Source organism: Thunnus albacares, chromosome 14, assembly GCF_914725855.1.
Source record: "Thunnus albacares chromosome 14, fThuAlb1.1, whole genome shotgun sequence".
In the NCBI taxonomy this organism is placed as follows: Eukaryota; Metazoa; Chordata; class Actinopteri; order Scombriformes; family Scombridae; genus Thunnus; species Thunnus albacares.
In genome coordinates, this window is record NC_058119.1 from 473809 (window position 1) to 494332 (window position 20524).

The 20524-nt window shown below is 38.6% G+C and overlaps 1 protein-coding gene across 2 annotated transcripts in view; it reads right to left on the bottom strand.

Annotated features, from left to right (window-relative positions):
* piezo1 (piezo-type mechanosensitive ion channel component 1) overlaps positions 1-20524 on the bottom strand; it is a 171888-nt gene that overhangs the window by 132156 nt on the left and 19208 nt on the right. For both annotated transcript variants that reach the window (XM_044372289.1, XM_044372287.1), the window contains exon 2: positions 13344-13439. In XM_044372289.1, coding sequence (XP_044228224.1) covers positions 13344-13439 — 96 coding nt within the window. The remainder of the gene's footprint in view (positions 1-13343; positions 13440-20524) is intronic.

Below are 20524 nucleotides of genomic sequence, written 5' to 3' on the forward strand. Positions count from 1 at the left end.
AGAAAAATATGCCTTCCAGCAACTTCAAAATGCAAGTGTTGATCAAGGCAAAATTCTGACCTGACCTGTCATGGTGATGAGGAGCAGGACATTCCATACAAAATATAATAGAAATCCAGCTGTTACTTTTGAGATGCTTTGCCATGTATGTTGCAAACAACAAGTATTTTCATTTTAAATTTGTAAATTGATTGTTTTACTGGCCCAGTTTCAGTTGATCAAGTTAAAATATTGATATAATATAAATGAGGCTTAATTTTGAGATTTGGATCTCTAGTGAGCCCCTGGGAACAAGGGAGGAAAAATTAAAATGTTGAGATGTTGTAAATATGTAAATACTCAACTCACTTTGTGAAAGCAGTTTGTGTTTGGGGTTACTGCCATTCTACACTGCTCCATGATCAAAATTTTAAGTTTGATTACACTGGTAGATATTCTGTTTATTACATTTATTTTATGGCGTCTGCATCACTAATGATACTGAATATGATATGGATGTGAATATGAATGTGTATGTGGTCTACATATGATGATTTAAAGACTTACACCTGCTGTCTCTGATTTTAAGGAACTAATTGTGAATTCCCCAGTAAAACTCAGAAGCTACTTTACTTTGTAGGATGATGTACCACTTTAATTGAGGGGGCACAAAAACAGTAACTACTGTTTAAAGCAGCTATAATCAATATTTTTCATTTTCATTTGTCTCAGGAGTTGGTAGAGAACAAAAAATGAACTATACGAGAGTGAATATTGGACTTACATTCACCAGGTGAACAGAAACATGATTCTAAATGAATGATAACTGCTGGATGTGGAAATAAGCAACTGTTTGCTAACAAGTTCAACATATTGACTTAAAAGTTGATGATATGTAAGTGTTGTGTTCACAACTTGTTTATGCTGCCCCCAAGTGGTCCAAAAAATAAGTTATTGCAGGTTTAAGGAATTAATAATAAATAATAAATTTAGTTAATCAGGAACAATTAATGAAGAAAGAAGTCAGTATTGATTCCCAGACATTTATGAATTAATTATCTAACGATTTAACTCCTAGTCTTTTTTGTAGTGACTCATCATTATCTACTGTATAGTCATTGATATCATGATTATACAGGAACTCGGTATTAACAATTTATTTATTATTAAGTCATTACAGATTCTTTATTCACTCAAGTATTTCCTTAGTTACTGCTCACAATTTTATGTACCATATTGTAGTATTACCATGACAAATGCCATCACAAGTTCCCAGGGCCCATAGAGATGTCTTCATATTATGATAGATTATCAAAACTCTTATAATTACATTTTCTGACAATTAACAATTTGATTAATGAACTAATCCTTTAAACTCCACGACACAATTTTGGTCCAGAGGAAATTCATTACAGGAATGGTCAGGGAGGTCACTGAAACCCCTGAAACACGTATGGATCATGAATAGCAAGTATTCCGGTCAGTAATTGTTTTACTTTGCAGTGTTGGACAAAATGACAATCCTCTCCATCCTTAGACACCACTGCTGCATTGCAAGAGGACTTGATGAGGACTGATTTCCATGTTATGTGTCCAGAAGGTGTGAGGCCTGATCCCATCTTTACTTCTATTCAATCACGACAGCCATCAGCTCCATGTCAGAGCTGCATTCCTCCAACTTTGTCCATTTTAAAAATCACCCTTTAATGTGTCAACTGGGAAGGCTAAAACTTGTGCCAAGCTCACTATTCTTTCTGAGTGTGTCTCCCCTAGCACGAACACATGATACATAAAGGTGTGGGGATGGCTTTAACAGGATGAGGTGTGTATGAGTAGAGTTATCCACAATAAAGTTGTGATGAAACCTGTGACAAGCTGTCAGTGGATTCACAGTGAAGAGGCTTTCAGCAGCCTCATAAATAAACAAGGTCGTACCCCATCAATTCTGAAGAAGTTTTTGCCTGTCAGCTCCACTGTGGCAGCTGTAGTATGGATATAAAACACAGCAGGCTTAACACATAACATCTATGACAAGCTCTCTTTCAGAACACATGTGTAGGATAGTGAGGACAAATATTCCTGCTGCAAAATCAAATAACAGTAGTAAGGCTGCAACTAACAATCTCAAAAGATAAAACACAAAGATATTCAGTTTACGATCACACGAGACATAGAAACTAATGTTTGGCATTTTTGCGTGGAATTGATGTTACACAATTAATCAGTGATCAAGAAAATTGCTGATTCATTTTCTGTCAATCGAAGTGATTAATTTACAAATTGTTTAAGCTCTCAACTGCAGTGACTTCAGGTGAAGGAGAGAAATCATACTCAGAATAAACAAATAGGACATTTTTCCACTTGACTCAAAGCTGACATTGGCTGAGCAAAGAGAGTATGTGGGTCACAGGGGTGCAGACCGAGCAGCTTCCTCTGCCACTGTTTATATTTCCAGCCCAACCCTCTCTGGATCTCAGAGACACACACACAGCGACATCCATTCTTAATTTCTGTCCAAGGAAGTGCATTTATGTGTGTCCTTGTTTGTCTATGCATGTTCGTTGACGTGTGTGTGTGTATGTGTGTGTGTGTGTGTATGTCTGTCACAGTGTGCATGTGGTGGTTTTCACCAAAAGGAGCAGACAGGAATTCTTCTCAGTGTGACAAAAGCTTTGATAGTTGTAGCATGAATTTCCTGATTTCCTCAGGAGTCAACATGTAGGCCTGTAGGCTCTAAGATATTTTATTGTTGCCATCTTGGTGCAAAATGGTCATGTTTTTTCTATCTTTTTTTTTTGGTTTGAGAAAAGACAAAGCATTACTTTTGTCATGTTTCTATTCAGTTTTTCAAATTACCACCAGACTCAATTGGCACTTTTGAAGTAGTAAAACTAGCTCTGGACTTCCTAATTTGTTGTTGTGTTGTTCAACTGATGTCAGTCACACAACTTTAAGATTATGTTATGACCAAATGCTTCTGGTAGTTGTAGTCAACCTTTAGATTGGTAAGACATTCTCCATCCATTTCTCAACCTTACTGCCTTATCCATTGCATGATCATGGGGGGCTGGAGCTTATCCCAGCAGACCTCATGAGGGAGGTGATGTTCATCCTGGACAGGTCACCAATCAGTCACAGGGCCAACACATTCCAGCTATTGACACCTACAAGCTATTCAGATTCTCCAATTTACCTAACTTGTATATCTTTGGACTGTGGGAGGAAACATTTACATTTACACTTTAAATTATTGATTTATCCAAATCAACTTACAAGCGAGGTAAGACAATTAAGTATTTGAGAACAATGACTCAAAAGAGCTGTGGTACAAATTCTCAAGTAGCAGACCAGGTACAAGTACAATGAGAAAGAGTGTTAGAAACCAGGCTGTGGGTGCACCTAGAGTACCTGAAAGAGACCCACACAGACACAAGGGAGTACATGTAAACTCAGAAAGCCCTACAGAAAGGCTGGTTATCAGATTTGAACCCAGCAGGACCCTTCTTGCTGTGAAGCAACAGTGCCGACCATGACCACCATGCTGCCCTAAACCATTCTCAAAAGAATGATGCTTTGTGTAATTCACTCATGCATCCTCAAGGGGTAAAAGCTGTTATACAAAAGGACATTTAGACAGTCTGAAACAGAGAAAGGTTCATTTTGGATAGTCCAACTGCTGGTCACAATTATTCTATGCAGTGATCAGACAGGCCAGTATAAGTATATAGTAAATAGCCAGAGCTCCCACTATGCAAATACGTAAATGCTGTTCTCATTCCAACGTGAACCACATCAATCATTTTGTAATGGCAGTGATGAGGAGGTGTTCTGCATTCAGAAAAGAGATGGGAGGAGCGTGACTGTAACTGGGCACAAGTCCTGAGAAATGGCCAGGACAGACCTTCCCACAGCACTGATAAACCCATAATGGCCTTTGTTATGTTCAAATGTAGTTCTAGGACTGTTTTAGACTGCTTGTGCCATAAGGAGGTTCCGCACCCTTCACAATGGTTGCAACTTACAATTAATTTTCACCCAACAATTAATGTGGCCAAAAATATCACGGTACAATATTATCACAATATTGCTTCAAGCTGTTCTGAAATAGACAATTAGAGCTGAATTTGAATTAGAAATATTTCACAATGTGCCTTGGATTTATAAGACCTAACAAACAATGATAAGTACAACTTTGCAAAAGCATTCATATTAAATATACTTAAAAGAACCATAAATAAGTACAGGTTGGTTGTTAAAAGTCTAGTCTACATTGAGCTTCTACAAGCTACTGGCACTGTCTGTGTCATGGATTCATCTTCATAGTGACTATTTTTCATGCTATTCACCTGCCTGATCACTAACTCTCCTGTCACTGCAGATCCTGCCACCCCCATCTGCCCTGCAATCACCTCATTCCCCTCACCTGAGTTTCCCCGCCAAACTCCTCACCTGGATCCCATTATGCTCAGTCACTCTTCATATACTGGCCCAGATTCACATACCCCTTGCCAGATTGTCTAGTGTTTCTGCCTAGCTTTCCAGCATTACCATACCTATTGGTTGGCTCTCCTGTTACCTGTTACCTTGTCTGTTTACTAGTCTGAAGATTTTGCCTATTTCCTTGGATTTGTCTGTCTGATCTGCCTGCCTGCCTGGTTTGTGACACCTACTTGTTTTTTTGGACTGATTAAAGAATATTGGACTCTGCTCCTGTTTCTGAGTTCGTGCTTTTGGGTTCCTAGGTTCTGAGTCATTACAGTCTGCTGTTCTGCATACTATGTCTGCAGTAGACCAATATGTTATCTTTATGTTATGATGCAGTATGTCTAAGAGCTGAAACTGACACATGAGGAAAAACATATGATATATATATATGTGTGCAAACTTGACAGTGAGTTTTCTCTTTGTGTCTCATGTAAAATGAATGCTCTCTGTTGCTATTCATTGCAACTCAGCACCTACTGTACAAACTGGTCACACCCCAGTAGGTCAAGTACCTACTTTTAGAATTGCTACCTGTTGCCTGAACCAGACAGACAAGGAGCCTGGTTCACTGGCCCTGCTGTGGTTGTTTTTCCTCTGTTTGACCAGTGTAAAGACAGTACCTCGTTGTTAGGCAAAATTAAACTGCTAATGAAGGTAGGAGTGCAGTGCTGTGTTCATGGTTCCCTCTGAAACACTGTTAGTCACAGTAATACTGGTAAAACTCCAGTTGCTGCACTGAGGGAGGGCAGCAGACAGTGGGAAAACAATGTCATCAAAGAAGTGTTGAAACAGATGAGAATTTTTTATTTTATTGAACATATAGACACGAAGACAAGACATAAGCATGTACATAAAATAACAATACATAACCTATAACTACAGAATTAAACAACAACATAGAACACACCTCATCACAAAAAAAAAACAAAGCAAAATAACACAAACAAATATCACCATCTGCATACATAAAAAACAGACATAATCAGTAAAGTAAATCATCCCATTTCCCATTTGGAACACTCAATCAGCAGCTTAAAAACTTAGTTATCAAAAACAGAGGAAAAATAAATAAATTAAAAACTATATTCAAGGGTACAAAAATTAGAACAATTATACTTTAAGGAACAAAAATTAGAACAACAAAAAATATAGTATATACGTATAATCTTCTTGTTCTGTTTTTAGTTCACCATGTTCTATGATATTTTCTACTCCAACTCCATTTTACTCCAACTCTCTCCCTGATTCAAAATAACTCATCCAGTTTCAAAATTTAGCTTTTGTTCCTTATTCTTACTAATATCCTTTTCAAGAGTCTACTGATACTTCAGAAACATTTTAAAATATTCTGTGTTAAGCTGTTGTCTTTCAGTGACTTTAAATATATAAGCTTTTCTCATCATAATGATGATGTTATTCAGGTTTTTTCCTTCTTCATTTGTAATCCTCAAATCCCAAAGCATTATAGTTAAACCTGCAGTGCAGAACTTTTACATATAAATGAATGTCCGTTATATTCAATCCCTTGCCAATAGTTCACACAATGCCGATTAAGCCTATCACCGCCAGATAAATCTCTCTGTATTTCACAGTATACAGAGATTTTAAATCTGATGTCAGGTTTGACATTTCTGCGCTGTCCAGATGAATGCATACTGTGCATGCTCTATGGGCAGAGAATGAGCACTAGAAACACCCGCCAGCCAAGCCACCTAACTTCTGGTTACCATATATGCCAATTCCATCCTGGCCATGGAACAGTGGACTATCTCTTCACCCTTGCAAGGATATTTACTTTTATCCACTTTTCAGCCTCTTTTTATGATACACCTTTTAGATCCTGATTGTTTTTATCTGTATCTTTTAACAACACAAAGGATTTTAGTGATCGGACACTTGGATTTTAACTGATCAGAGAAATAAGCTGAGCATTCGCTCAGAAAGCCATGACTATTCAAACTATAAACTGTGAATACTCTGTATTACTCCAGAAGGCAAACAAAAAGCTGACCTTAAGGAGGATATCCAACAGCTTTTGGATGAACTTGAAAAAGACTCTCTTTTGTCCAGCTTCATGAAAGTGGCCTCTGGGCAATCCAAACGGATTGCCTCTCTCACTGCAACCATCCAGGACACAGTTATATTGGACCCCTCCATCTGTCCACAGCCTTCCTCTTTCTCGACACCTAACCATCAGTTGTCCTCAGCCAAAGTGGTGGTCCACGGTCAAAGGGGATACTCGGACAGGGCTGCCTCACCACCTTGCCTAAGCCTCTCCAGCTGTTACATTCAGGTCCACCCAGTTGATGCTCCAGCAGTTCTGACTCATCTGGATCTGAAACCAACCCCTGCTGACACTGCAGTGTTCAGGTGGCTTGCCAGTCCACTGTGAAGCATAACCAACAGCCCTCAACTCGACTAACAACTTCTGCTTCCCATCGTACGCTCCTGAAAAGGCCGTGATCATACGCTCTGGAGGTTTTCCATGCCCAGGGAATTCCTCTCACAAGTCTGATGTTGCAGCCTCACAACACTCGCCTGCTCAGACACCCCATCATCAGTCAGCAACTTAAACACACATGGTGGAAAGAGATCATGTACCGTGGACCTATTCCCGCACTGGCACGTGGAGCGGGGCATTTTAGTAGAATTCTCAGCCTCCACATTTGGCTCTAGTCTGCCTGCAGAGCCCACAACATAGGTTTCATTGACAATGAAACCTATGTTTCATGTGTCTCCCTCTTCAGGACTGACGGAGTCCACCTCAACAAACTGGGCTCAGGAATGTTAGCTGTTAACCTACAGCATGTGGTGCAGTCCTCTCCACATGACTGACTGTTTACACCTCACATACCTTCCCCGGAACCTCCTTCTTTTTCTCCGGGTTCACCTTAGGCCACTGTTTTAAGTGCTAGCCCCACCATTGTTAACACCTTCACCAGTCCATTTTCTTACTCAGACAATTGTTTCACATAGGGCCTCCCCCTGGTGAGATGTTCTGCTGTGAGTTGTGGATCAGAGCCTTGCTACCTGCGCCCCTTGGCCTGGGCCTCTGCTGTTGCCAGCAGGGGGTCTGTGCCCCTCAGGATGGCGCTGTTAAATGCTCACTCCATTTCAAATAAGTCCTTTATAATAATGATTTTTTCATCTTAAAGGCTTGAATTTTCTGTTTTTGACTTGGCAGAGAAGCTTGGAATATGTCCCCCTAATCGGACTGTGCCCCCTGGACTGTACTTTTATCAGCACTCCCAGGACCTCAGGCCAGGATGGAGGACTTGTCATGGTTTTCAGGAACTGCTTTCAGAGTCAGATGGGTACTGGGGCTTTCTCCGCCTTTGAACTGCAGATGGGTCATTCAAATCTGTTTTATTGTATTTTAATTTACTGATCCCCTGGTTGTAATAGTTCTTTTATGTCTGAATTCAGTGTTTTTATCCTCTATCATTAGGTTAGACAGAGTTATGATTGGTGATTCATAGATGATGTTTCTTGTAGCTTTGCTGCTGATTTTCTTAATGTCACTGAGTCTTTTAATCTTATTCAACACGTGTCTGGTCCGACACACATTAGGGGTCACATTTGGACGTTGTTTTTACACTTGGTTTTAATATTGATTCTATCTGCTCTAAGGAGTTGCATGTTACTGACCATGAATGTGTTCTGTTCAACCTGTCTTTTAATTTAGATTCTCTGCCTAGTAAATGTGTGCTCTAGCATCTTAAGTCAGCTCTCAGCTGAGAAGTTTTCTGCAGCTTTTGACCCAAGCATAGTGTTGTATTCTCATGCTGACATTATTTGTCTGGTCCACTCCTTTAACACACATTGCTCTGCCATTTTGGATAAAGTGGCTCCTAGTAAAATGAGACTTGTTCCCTCTCTCAATTCATCACCCTGGTTAAATGACAATATTCATTGTTTCTGGCATTAATGTCGGAGGGTAGAGCAACTGTGGAAATCCACCAAGCTCCATGTGCACCATCTCCATTACAAAGACCTTTTAACTTAATTTAATAACATGGTTAAAGATGTGAGGGCTTTCTACTTTGCCAACCTAATCTCCTCCAGTAAATGCAACCCTTTAGTCCTGTTTGATACCATCAACAACATTGTCACTCCTGATGATTGGTTGATTGTGCACCTCCTGATGTCAATCAACCAATCAATTTTTATTTATATAGCGCCAAATCACAACAAAAGTCATCTCAGGGAACTTTTCACATAGAGCAGGTCAAGACTGTACTCTTTAATTTACAGAGACCCAACAATTCCCCCATGAGCAAACCCTTGGCGACAGCAGTAAGTGGGTTGAGAGAGAGTAAGAAAGAGGGAAAGGGGGAGGAGGGGAGTAGGATGTACCTTCTTTCTTTCATTCTTTGTGGATAAGATTAGAGATGTCAGGGCAAGCATCATCCAATCCTCTACCACCTTTTATGCCTATCCAACCCGCCCGTCAATTTTTGGACTGCTTCTCACTTATTTCCTTGCAAGACCTCACTAATCTGGTGGGCAGTATGAAATGTTCCTCTAGCCCTGCAGATATTTTACCAACATCCATGCTCAAAAATGTATTTAGGTCTATTGGTCTATGCCTCGTCTCTATTATAAATAGCTCTGTATATGCTTCCCTTAAGTCATGTTATTAGCAAATTTAAAGGAATCTCTTATCATTTACACTGATGAAATTCAGCTGTATGTCTCCTTTAAACCTGATGAGACTGATAAATCTATTTGCATTGTCTAACCGCCATAAAGGACAGGATGGCTAACAACTTTTTACAACCAAACGCAGATAAGACTGAGGTCTTTGTCATTGTCACCACTCCCTACATAAAGAAAATCTTACAGCTGTAAAAACTAAAGTGAAAACTGATCTGCAGAGATGGAACAGCCTACCCCTCTCTCTCGCTGTTAGAGTGCAATCCATTAAAATGAATGTGCTCCCCAGATATTTATACTTATTTCAGTGTTTACCCATTTTCTACCTAAACAATTCAATAATTTAAAATTTTAAATGGGGGGATAAAACCCCAAGAATTTGAAAATCTCTGCTTCATGTTGCTTTATGTTGTTGGCCTGTTTGTTAGCTTTGCACAATTAAGCTCCACATTCAACCTTCAGTACTCTGATCTGTTTAGGTATCTCAAAATTCATAAGATCAGGAGACTGAACTAGGTATCACTTTGACTGATGAATGGTGGGACGGTGCATTACATGCAATAAACTCATCCTTCTCCTGTTTGAGGCTTAGCCTCATTAAGTTCAAAGTACTTCATAGGATCCAGTAAAGTTATATTATTGAATATTTATCCAAATCTCTCTGATATTTGTGACAGATGCTTTCAGATACCAATAGACTTGACTCATATGTTTTGGTCATGCCCAAGCTTGGTGGAATAATGGAAGTCTTTCTTATATTGGAGATAATGGAACTGACTCAGGACCCATCACCTCAGATCACTATCATTGGTGTCCCTGAGGAGGGAGTTAGAATGATTGCTAAACAAACTAATGTAATCTCCTTTGCCTCTTTAATTGCCCGTCGTTGGATTCTCCTCTTATGGAAAAATCGCTGAACCCCCTCAAACATGTCCTGGCTGCTGGCCTTAATGTAATTTCTGAAATTGGAAAATATCAAATTTTCTGTCTGAGACTCAGCTGAAAACTTTTTACAAACACTGGCAGTCTCTCATCTCTCATTTGAAACAATGCATTCTATCCCAGTGGACTAGAGAGTTAGAAGTATGATTGGATGTAGGGTGTGTGTGTGTGTGCGTATGCGTATGCATATAGTTGTGTGTACATAGGTACGTATGGGTGTCTGTATGTATGGGTAAACATATGTGCAGATGTGATGGTACATACATCTTTGACTATGACCTTGTGGGGTGCAGGCAGTGCCTAAGGACGGGCTGATTTTGTATATGATTGTTTGTTGTCCATTCCTTCTTTTTTTTTGTTGTACAATTATTTTGTTATTTTTTTTGTGGTACAATTATTTTGTTATCTGTATTTACTTAATTTATTCTATTGTTATTATTATCATCTATTTTATTCACTTATTATTTTGTTTCTATGAGCAGGGAAGGGAATGCTGGGGGACTAAGGGGAGATAATGGGGGGATATTACTATCTTAAAAAGAAAAGAATGAATCTGTAATACTGTATCATCATATGTGCAGATTGTTGACTAAAATTTGGTTACAAAAAAACCCACTAAAAGCAAGAGAATACACTCACATGCATATACACACTCCACACATACCCATGTTGTCAGTCTAGGACTGGCTGTTTGTGTAAATAAATGAGACAAAATTCACTATAAATACTCTGTGATGGAGCGGTACTTCAGGGCCAGAATGAACAAAAAAAAAAAACGCTCCACATTCATGGCAGAATTACATCACTCAGCTCCCACATACAGCTCACAGATTCCATTACCAGGCATACTTGACTTGTTCAGAAGGCTCTGGAGAGGTTATTTTCTAAATTTATATTTTCATATTTCATAATAGTAAGCTATAGACATTACTTGACAAACTGACACTGTGTGGGATGAACCTGAATTTATATAACCTCATATGGGAAAAGTGTGGACACAACAATATCCCCTCATTACATGTATGATGTACTTTTTATTTCTTGCATGATAATATCTTACGGTATAGAGATGTTTCATCAAGTTGTATGATATATGTAAGTTGTAGGTATACATGTATACAGATGAGGCGGTAGGCTGAGGTTGGAGTAACAGATACACATATGTTTGTTGGGGTCTGCATAGCCAAGTGTGTTATGGATAACAATAGGTCATAATGGATCTCAACAGTGCTTTATGCAGACCTATTTTTATTGGTGTATTGGTGTATTGCTTCTGCTTTACACTGCTACAAGTACATTGAGTCGCTTTTATTTTTATGAGACAGTTCTTATAGATCACAGTTTTTGTCCGATCTGTGTGACAAAATCTTAAACAGGCCCAGATGTTTGACTTACAAGATGGCTTGTTCCTGTTTTTTCCTACTCTCCACCATCTTTACGTCATAGTTTTAGTGTCTGACTATGAGCACTTATTAGGTACTGAGGTATTAAGTATTGATAATCTCTTTCCAGACAAAGTATTGCAACATGCAATATTGCAATTGCAGCACGTACATACTGTACCTCTCAGTTGCTATATGAGCTGAGTTATTTATGTTTCAATGTATACAAACCTTAAAAAGTATCTGATTCTGAGTACCACATGTCCCATTTCCTACATGTCTACAGTTTAACTAATAGCTTTTACTCTGGGCAAAAATATATTGAACTAGTAACCACTCAACAGATTGTCCATGGATGTGAATGTGAGGATGATTGTCTGTATATGTAATAGTCCTGTGACTGTCCAGTCCTGCAAGACTGCAAGGAACAAGCTGGTAAGGATGGATGAATGATACTTCTCATCCCAAGCATTCATTTAATTCATTCATTTTAATCAGACCATGTAAACCAGTCATTGTCATTTTTCTAGTTTCTTGTTATATGTTATTGTTTATATGTAAAGCACCCTGAATTTCCTTTTTGCTGAAATGTGCTATATAAGTAAACTTGCCTTGCCTTGCCTTGCCATATAACAACTTATGTTAAAATGAGAAAATTTTGTTTTAATGAGATACGCTGATATTTTGAAATATCATAAATGATAAAACAAGGTAAAAAAAAAAGAAAATGATTTTATAGCAAAGAGGAAATCATAATGAGAAGCTGAGCAGATTTTTTGTCATGGTGGGAGCAATACACTGAAGTAATCTTGAACCAACTCTCATTAGACGTTCTTGCTAATGTTGCTCCTATATCAGGCAAACTGCTCATTCACCATTGGTGTGACCCCCTCGTTTTTCAGCCTTTCCTGAAGAGGTAACCACTTGAAGAAAAAACAAACAACACAAACCTAAATCTCATTGTAAATCCTAAAAGACAACTTATATGAAAACTTGCACATTTTCTTTCACTGACCCGATACCCAGTTCTCCTGTCAGCTGATAATGGCAGGCAGAACTGCAAGAGAGAACACTTACTACACCAGGCAACAACTCTCAGTCTCATTACAGGTCAGTCTCTCTCACTAGATTTAGCAGCACTTGGTCTGACAATCAGTCTAATCCACTGACTGTATATAAAGATGGATGTAGTGAGGTGTGATGTCACCCATTGGTTTGCATTGGAGCCAGTTTGAAGCCCAGAGTTGCAGCTTATGGTTGGCGCCTTATGGAGTGTGGGGTGTTGTCTCTCACGCTCTGTAAACACACCCCGCTTCCTTGGACCAAAGCGAATGCTAGTTTACTGGGAACACTGAGCAGTGCACAATTGTGCAAATGTTAGCTACTTTTCGTCAACGCCCAAATGGCAGACATCAAAGCTACTATAAGTCTTCATATCTTATTAACAGAGCAATAATTTCCAAAATGACCACCAGCACACCAATGAGAGGGCCAGAATTTATTAATTGACACCATAATGACTCACTGAAAAACATGATTGACTTAGTATTTCTAGAGAGAAGTTGACACTTTTTGAATGGGAGTCAGTTGAAACCAGCATCTAGTGGCCGTCAGTGGCACTTTAGGATACTTCCTCAAGCTTTGGTAGTTGCTGCTTAGTCAGGTCCTAGCATTAAACTCATATAACCCAGTAATATCAAAACATAACATACACAAGCAAATTATGAGCAAAATGGACACCAGTGAAAGTTTATAACAGGACTGAGCACAGTCAAGTTCAGACTACTTCCTGAAGTTAAATGATTTGAATCACATTTTATTTTGATAAACTTGGGATCTAAGAAAAAAAAGGTATCAAATGCCATGATAGATCTCCCATACAAACACAAATGGTCTTACCTCTGATGGTGTGTTTGTTGGGACACAGGAACCACGGCAGCAGCAGCACATAGAGGAAGTAAACCAGTGACAGGACATTGTAGCGAAAAAGACAAGCTGCAAAGACAGAAAAGTAGAGTCAAACAATATACACTATACATTTAAAGACACTAGCATTGATGACCTTGCATATTCATGATCACACCAAAAAACATTATTAACTCTGAAAAAAAACATTCCACATTTGTTAAAATGTTGAATAAAACAGCATGATGCCTTTCTCCAACATGCACAGTACAAGGGAAATTTTATGAGGTGTTGCTAGCTTTAAGGAATTAAGACGATCTTCCAACATTAAGACCTGGAATTAAATGTTATTTCCTCTTGTTTAACACATGCAGTGATGTTTATTAGCTCACCTAGGGTTAAGGTCTGCATTAATCTCAGCCTGTTGAGATCACAGTTTGCACATGGAGGTGAGAGGTTTACTACACAGATCTTTTTCTGGCCTACATACATACAGCTGAAGACAAGTCAGGTGAAATGTTACTGCATCTGGACAATCAAATCCTTTAAGGATAAGGCTGGCGATTTTGTGTGTGTGTGTGTGTGTGTGTGTGTGTGTGTGTGTGTGTGTGTGTGTGTGTGTGTGTGTGTGTTTTAATAGATAGCAGTAGCAAAATAATGACTTTCCAAAAAAATTCACAAGTTTATGGTCCAGTATGCACACCATTAGAATATACTAAAATAGCTGCAATATCTACTGTCTGGAAAAATGCTATAGCTAAAAAACTAAGACAACTGGTATGCTGCCCATAAGTGGTGGTGAGTTGGGAAAAAATTATTTTAAAAAAAAGAGCATTGTTTGTGTGTGTGTCCAAACACAGTTCTTTACAGTATACAATCGCCATTTTTTCACATTTGTCGTATTGATCAGACTCTGACCCAGACATTGTAAAGCAGAGCCATGTCAACAGACCCGTGCGGCCTCTCTCTCTCCCTCTCGCTCTCCTGCTCTTTCTTGCTCGGTGTGTCATAAGCTACTCCTCTGCCTCCTCTAGTAATAATGGTACAGTGGTTTTACAATGTTTCTATACTCACTCACCCATTCACACACACAGTCACAGACTGATTGGGAGACATTGGGACATTGGGAGCAATTTGGGGTTCAGTATCTTACCCAAGGACACTTCAACAAGCAGACTGGAGGAGCTGGGGATTGAACCACTGACCTTCTGATTAGTGTATAACCCACTCTACATCCTGAGCCACGATCACCCATGTGTGTATTGCTATGTGTATTGTCTCTATTGTATTGTTTGTTTTATTTTTTATTGTGTTGTATTGTATGTGTTATGGGACTCCTTAAAATGCAGTTATTATTACATTTACTGCAATGCTACACAATATTGTGAGTGAAAGCAGCACCCTAGAACAGAAACTTTGCGACACAAAGATGTTATTGAAGAGTGTCCACCTCACTTTTTGTTTTTGTCTTTTGATGAAGTCATTTATTAAGGCCAAAGGTTGACTAAACAAACCAAACCCTGAAAAACCACAACTAAAACTCCAGGACACTACAGCTCATGTGACTTTATGGCTCACATGTGTATTGTTTCTGTTCCTGGGCTGGGACTGGTGTTGGGGGGGGGGGGGTTAAAGCAGATGACCGCCCACCTGCTTGAGGTTTCTACCCGTTAAAGGGGAGTTTTTCCTTACTGCTGTCGCCAAGTGCTTGCTCATGGGGGAATTATTGGGTCTCTGTAAATTAAAGAGTACGGTCTTGACCTGCTCTATGTGAAAAGTGCCTTGAGATGACTTTTGTTGTGATTTGGCGCTATATAAATAAAAATTGATTGATTGATTGATTGATGATCATGCTAAATTCTGCCAGAATAGTACATCAATGGGTCTAGACAGAAAATATGATTATCCTGGGCTAAATTACTGAATAGCCTTCTAATCAACCAACTCACATTTCCTTTCTTTCTTTTCATCCCCTCTCCAAAGAAAGACATTACATTTAAGTTAGCTCGTTGTAGCAGCCCTGAAGGGCTGTTGTTAAGCTAACGGAGAGAATGGATTTGGACTGGGGGGCACAATAGTGGCAAGATGCCGCCAGGGAGCAGATGGAGAGCACTTTTCTACAGGCACAGCCTTGGGCCTCGCTGCCTCAGCTATCTGGGCTGGATCCACGGTGGGACTACAGTGGCATGCTGCACCCAACTTGCTGTTACTCTGAAGTGAACTCCTCTCAACAGTAGAAACTTAACAACATAATTTAAATGAAACAACCGGGAGAGCTAGTTTGTTTGTTATTGTTGCTAATGATATCAGACTGGTTAACCAGCAGCAACAAAGTTCTGTTATCAAACATAATAAACTGATAAACTGATCTTGATATGTAAAATCAGTCGAATGCCCCTTTAACCTACACCATATCCACTCCAATACAGAGCAGAGCTGTGTTAAAATATATGACATATTTAATTCAGCTTGCGTGTCACAGCTATTTAGAAAGTTATTCTACTTTAATTCCAGTCATTAGTGTTACAATGAAACAAACACTGGTCAGAAACAGGTTTCAGTGGAATTAATTTCCACAGAGGAAACAATCCCCAAAAACAGCATATTCTGTGGAATAACAGGGGCATTGTGATTTTTTTAATATACATATTTTTTTCAATGCCATGAGCACCACAAATAAATTTCTGTATTGGGGTGGAGACAGACATTTCAGAGACAGATATCTTGATCTAGACCTTGAGCAATAAAACCAAAGCTATCTGCATGGAGAGATTCCACTAGAGAGAAGAGAGAAAATATGTTTTTGCCATTCGGGTGAAGTGATTCTACAGTATGAAGTGTTTGGTATTTATTATATTTGTTGTTCAGTTCTTTATTTTCTCATTCTGATGTTTTTGTGGTCATCATATTACAGGAAAAGCTCTGTTAACCCTCTAAACCACTGCAGCTATTCATTAGTTCCTCTGCAGCTATGACTCAACAGTGAACAGAGAACAGTGCTGGTCTTGACAGAGAGAAGGCATTTCCTCTCTTCCATATGGGACTCATGCAGTTGATCATCTGACATTGTGGTAAAATGCCAAGTTACTCTGACTAGTCATGCTATGTGTATGTGTGTGTGTGTTGTAGCCTGTGAGTGTGTTCATTGCCAGTCAAGTAGCTCAAGGCTACAAAGGAACAGCTCATTGTTCTCCAACAGGTGGGAAATGAATCACTTTAAGACTATCCCATCAGATCACAGCATGTCAACAGACTATTGCAACAACAAACTAAAAAGGAGAGTATTAAGGAGTAGTTAAAGTTAAACACACTGTATAACGGGCATCTTTTTCACATGAGTATTGACCCTGGGGTTGTTGCAGTATTCATTACTGTTAATATACGTTGGATTAATAGCCCTGCAGGGCAATTACTTGATCTCAAAAGCTTTTTGTTGCTGTCTAAAGTGGCACTAAAGGAAAGGTCAGGAGTTGCAAAACAAAAGTGGATTACCATCCAGACAAAATGGGAAACTGCCACGATTCAAGGCGTGTCACTTGGCTTTTGGTAGTTTAATTAATTGCAAATTTGTCAGGACATTTGCACCACTAAAGTAACTTTCTTATTACTTATTGCTGTGGCTGCAGTACAGAGGCCCTGTGACAAACACTTGGAACTTTGTTCAAAAATGTTGTAATATTAGAAATATAATGCAGTCCAGCACATCACCACCACCACATCTCAATAATAAACATGAAGTAGAATTATCATCTTTCACAGTGAATTGTGAAAAGTGACAGTGAATAAGCCTCATAAAAGTGGAATATATACATATATATATATATATTTATATATTATATTTTGATTGTTTTATTTTTTTTAATTGAATTTATTGTGTGTATCTTTGTTACATTTCATTAATTTTGTATTACCTTGTGAAGCATGGTAACATACATGTTTTGGAAAGTGTGATATAAATAGTTTATTATTTCTATTTCTATTTCTCTACATAATAAATGTCCGCAGTGCACGGAGAGCCAGGTTGATACTGGATTTTGGAGGCAGATACAGTTTCCAGGAAATGGCAGCACTTTAGAGCAGTGTCTCGCCTCCTTTTTGGCTTGTCACTTCTTAAAATTGAGTCATGTTTCAAGTGTATTTCATCTGAAAGATTTCAGAGGCCTGAAGAGATTAAAAATATCCAGTCTCTCACAAGAAAAAATAAATACAAATTGGAACAAATACCATCATTTTAATAGAAATGTGTTTTCCTTCTTTTCAGTCATTGCTATCTCTTTAATCATCATGTGACTCTACAGGTTTATCAATAATTGTTGGCTTCCATTTATTCACTCCAAGGTTTATGTTGAGTTAGAATATTTTAGCGGATTGGGCTGACCAAAAAAGGACTGGTTTGGGATCAGGTTTTATATAACTGATACTATGTCATCAAAAATGCCTGGGTCAGCCCTGATCCTGATCCTGCAGATGGGCTTACTTAATAAAGCTATGATTGTCAGAGCAGCACATTATTGTCCACAACTTCAATATCAGTCTGCACATACAGAACAAGCTGTTTGAAGAGTAAGTTGAAGAGCACCACCCTGCTGCCCAGTTAATCATCAGACACACCCAAAATTACATCTATGGACAGACATGATAACACTGTTCAGTAAGCACAGCACCTATCTATCTACAGCACTCTGTGTTCTCTGTCCTGTTATGCTTCCTCTGCATGTCTAATTTTCAGTCACTGAGTGTTTCTCTTTGTTCAACCTCTAATGCAACAGCAGTTATGGTTTGATTTGTTTTTTCACATCTCTCCTTATTGGCAGGCAGTAGGAGATGTTGCAACAAATTCCAGTGCCCAGATCTGCCTGTTTCTCTTTTCTCTCTAGAATCACTCCGTTGAGGTCATTTTCTGCCCAGTGCTCCTTAACAATAGTGGCACACAGTGTGTAAATCAGGAAGAGTTTGAATGATCTCCTGGGCCGTCATCGTGCTCTGCACTGAATTACCTTCAGTACAATATTTTTTATGTGCTAAATGACAACACTGATTATATGTTTAAAAGGAAAACCAAGGGGATTAATTTTTCCCTACTTTATTTAAACCATGTCTAACATTTGTTATGATCTTTTAGTTTGGTAATCTCACTGTAAAAACAAGCAAAGGTGGGACCACTCAAGGAGACCATATCTGGGTGAAAATTACAGGCAGCACAGAGTGGTATAACCAAGTTACAGGAATCATGAACAAGAACTAGACGCTCTCATCACCATATGGTGCATAAGGCTAAAAAGGCTAATAAAAAAAAGTATACTGTGGTGTTTCATATCCAACCTGAGTCTGTGAGAATAGACATGTAATCATCCCAACTGCCTTAGTGAGGTGTCTTCCAGTAATGGTGGGAGCCCTCAGAGATGGAACTTTTAGTTTAGAGGGTGTCTCCAATATATCCCAGGAACACCATCTAATTTAATGAATGGAACTCCCACAAATAAAATTCATTTCTATGATTTAAAACAATGAACATAAATGTGGTTCACTGTCTTCTATGTGTTTATTTTTGTTTTTTTGTTTCTTATTTTTTGATGGGTTGGGCCTCTACTCCCATGGTGTACAGGTTTCCTCTCAGTCTGAACACACACACAGCAGAGTCATACAAAGTGATGTTGAGATAATTGTTAGATAATGTGTTTGCTTCTATCTAGTTTTTAGGAAGAATAAACAGAAGAGAAGACTTGGGACAGAAAACTGACAGAGGAATGTTAGGAGGGAGGATCAAAATGACCTCTGTTGAAATGGCTGCAACTGAAATGCCCAAAGTCATCAGATCATTTCGACTGTAGGGCCACACAGGGCCAGGGTTAATATGAAATCTAAGACAATGAGGCTGATGTGATTAGCAGTAACTGTGACTCTCTAAGTGTCCCTCTTCTCCTGCTATCCAGGGGAAAAATATCACTAATAGGTAACAAATACTGCAACACGGGATCGACCATCACTAATGAAGCAAATGAAAACTGAGAAATATTAATAAAAATGTTATTAATTCAGACGGTCTGGTGGTTTTGCCATTTAACTTTCTCAATCAATTCTCATTCATTTCCATTACTTCAACTGTCATCATTTAATGTTGTTACTTTCAGTCTTCTGTGGGACTCACATTATGTGATAAAACGTTTTGATGAAACGATCAATGCATATATCAGATATCAGAAAGCGTTAAATGGTTAAAATAATGGTTTTGGTTTTAATAAATCATATCTGCCTGCATGAAGTCATTTCACATGCCTTTTGATCAAATCACTTCATGAGTTATGACTTACTGAGTTCATACTTAAAAGCATATTCATTTTATCATTGAGGTTGTTTGAGTTAAGTGTTATGTAGGTGGATTTATGAATACAGACATCAGGTCTGATCAGAGCCTGAGACTATAACAGATGTCAACTCCATACACAGCATGAGACACGTTATCACTGTATGTATGTTAACATTTAGTTATCCATTAATAGGAAGCCAATTAATACTGACACATGCAAACAGACACCAGTAAGAAAACACAGGTGGAACACTCTTCCACAGTTGGCCAGCATCAGCACAAGATAATATGTCCATGTAACACTTTGAATACACACACACAGACGCAGACACACATACATCCATGTGCTCCTCCAAATTGAATGACCACATTTGTCACTTGAAAATGCCCCAAGAGTGATATATACAGCACCTTTTCTTTTTTTCTTTTACTTTATGGCAAGAGTGCATTTACAAAAAATAAAACAAAACAAACAAACAAAAAAACAAATAGCTTATTGATTAACTTATTTATCTATGTCAAATAATCATTTGGGCCTTATATTTAACATTGATTGGATTACATCTTTGACTCTTCAAATTCAAGGCTGAATCCTTATTTTATAGCTCAGCATCTGCCTCCTTTTAGAATAAATCCTTCAATATTGTTTGTGATCCTTATATTTAATCCATTAATTCCACCATCTCAAATATCCAGTTCTTGATTTTTGATTCTATAAGTTATTCTTTCCAGTTCTAAAATAAGAGTCCTCCTCTTTTAACTGTCCACCTAGCTTCTGATAATTAACCTCATAGATTTTGCTTAAATCATTGGGACCCGAGCACAATAGTGCCAGGGACCGTTGGGCCCACAGTTACTGATGGGTGAC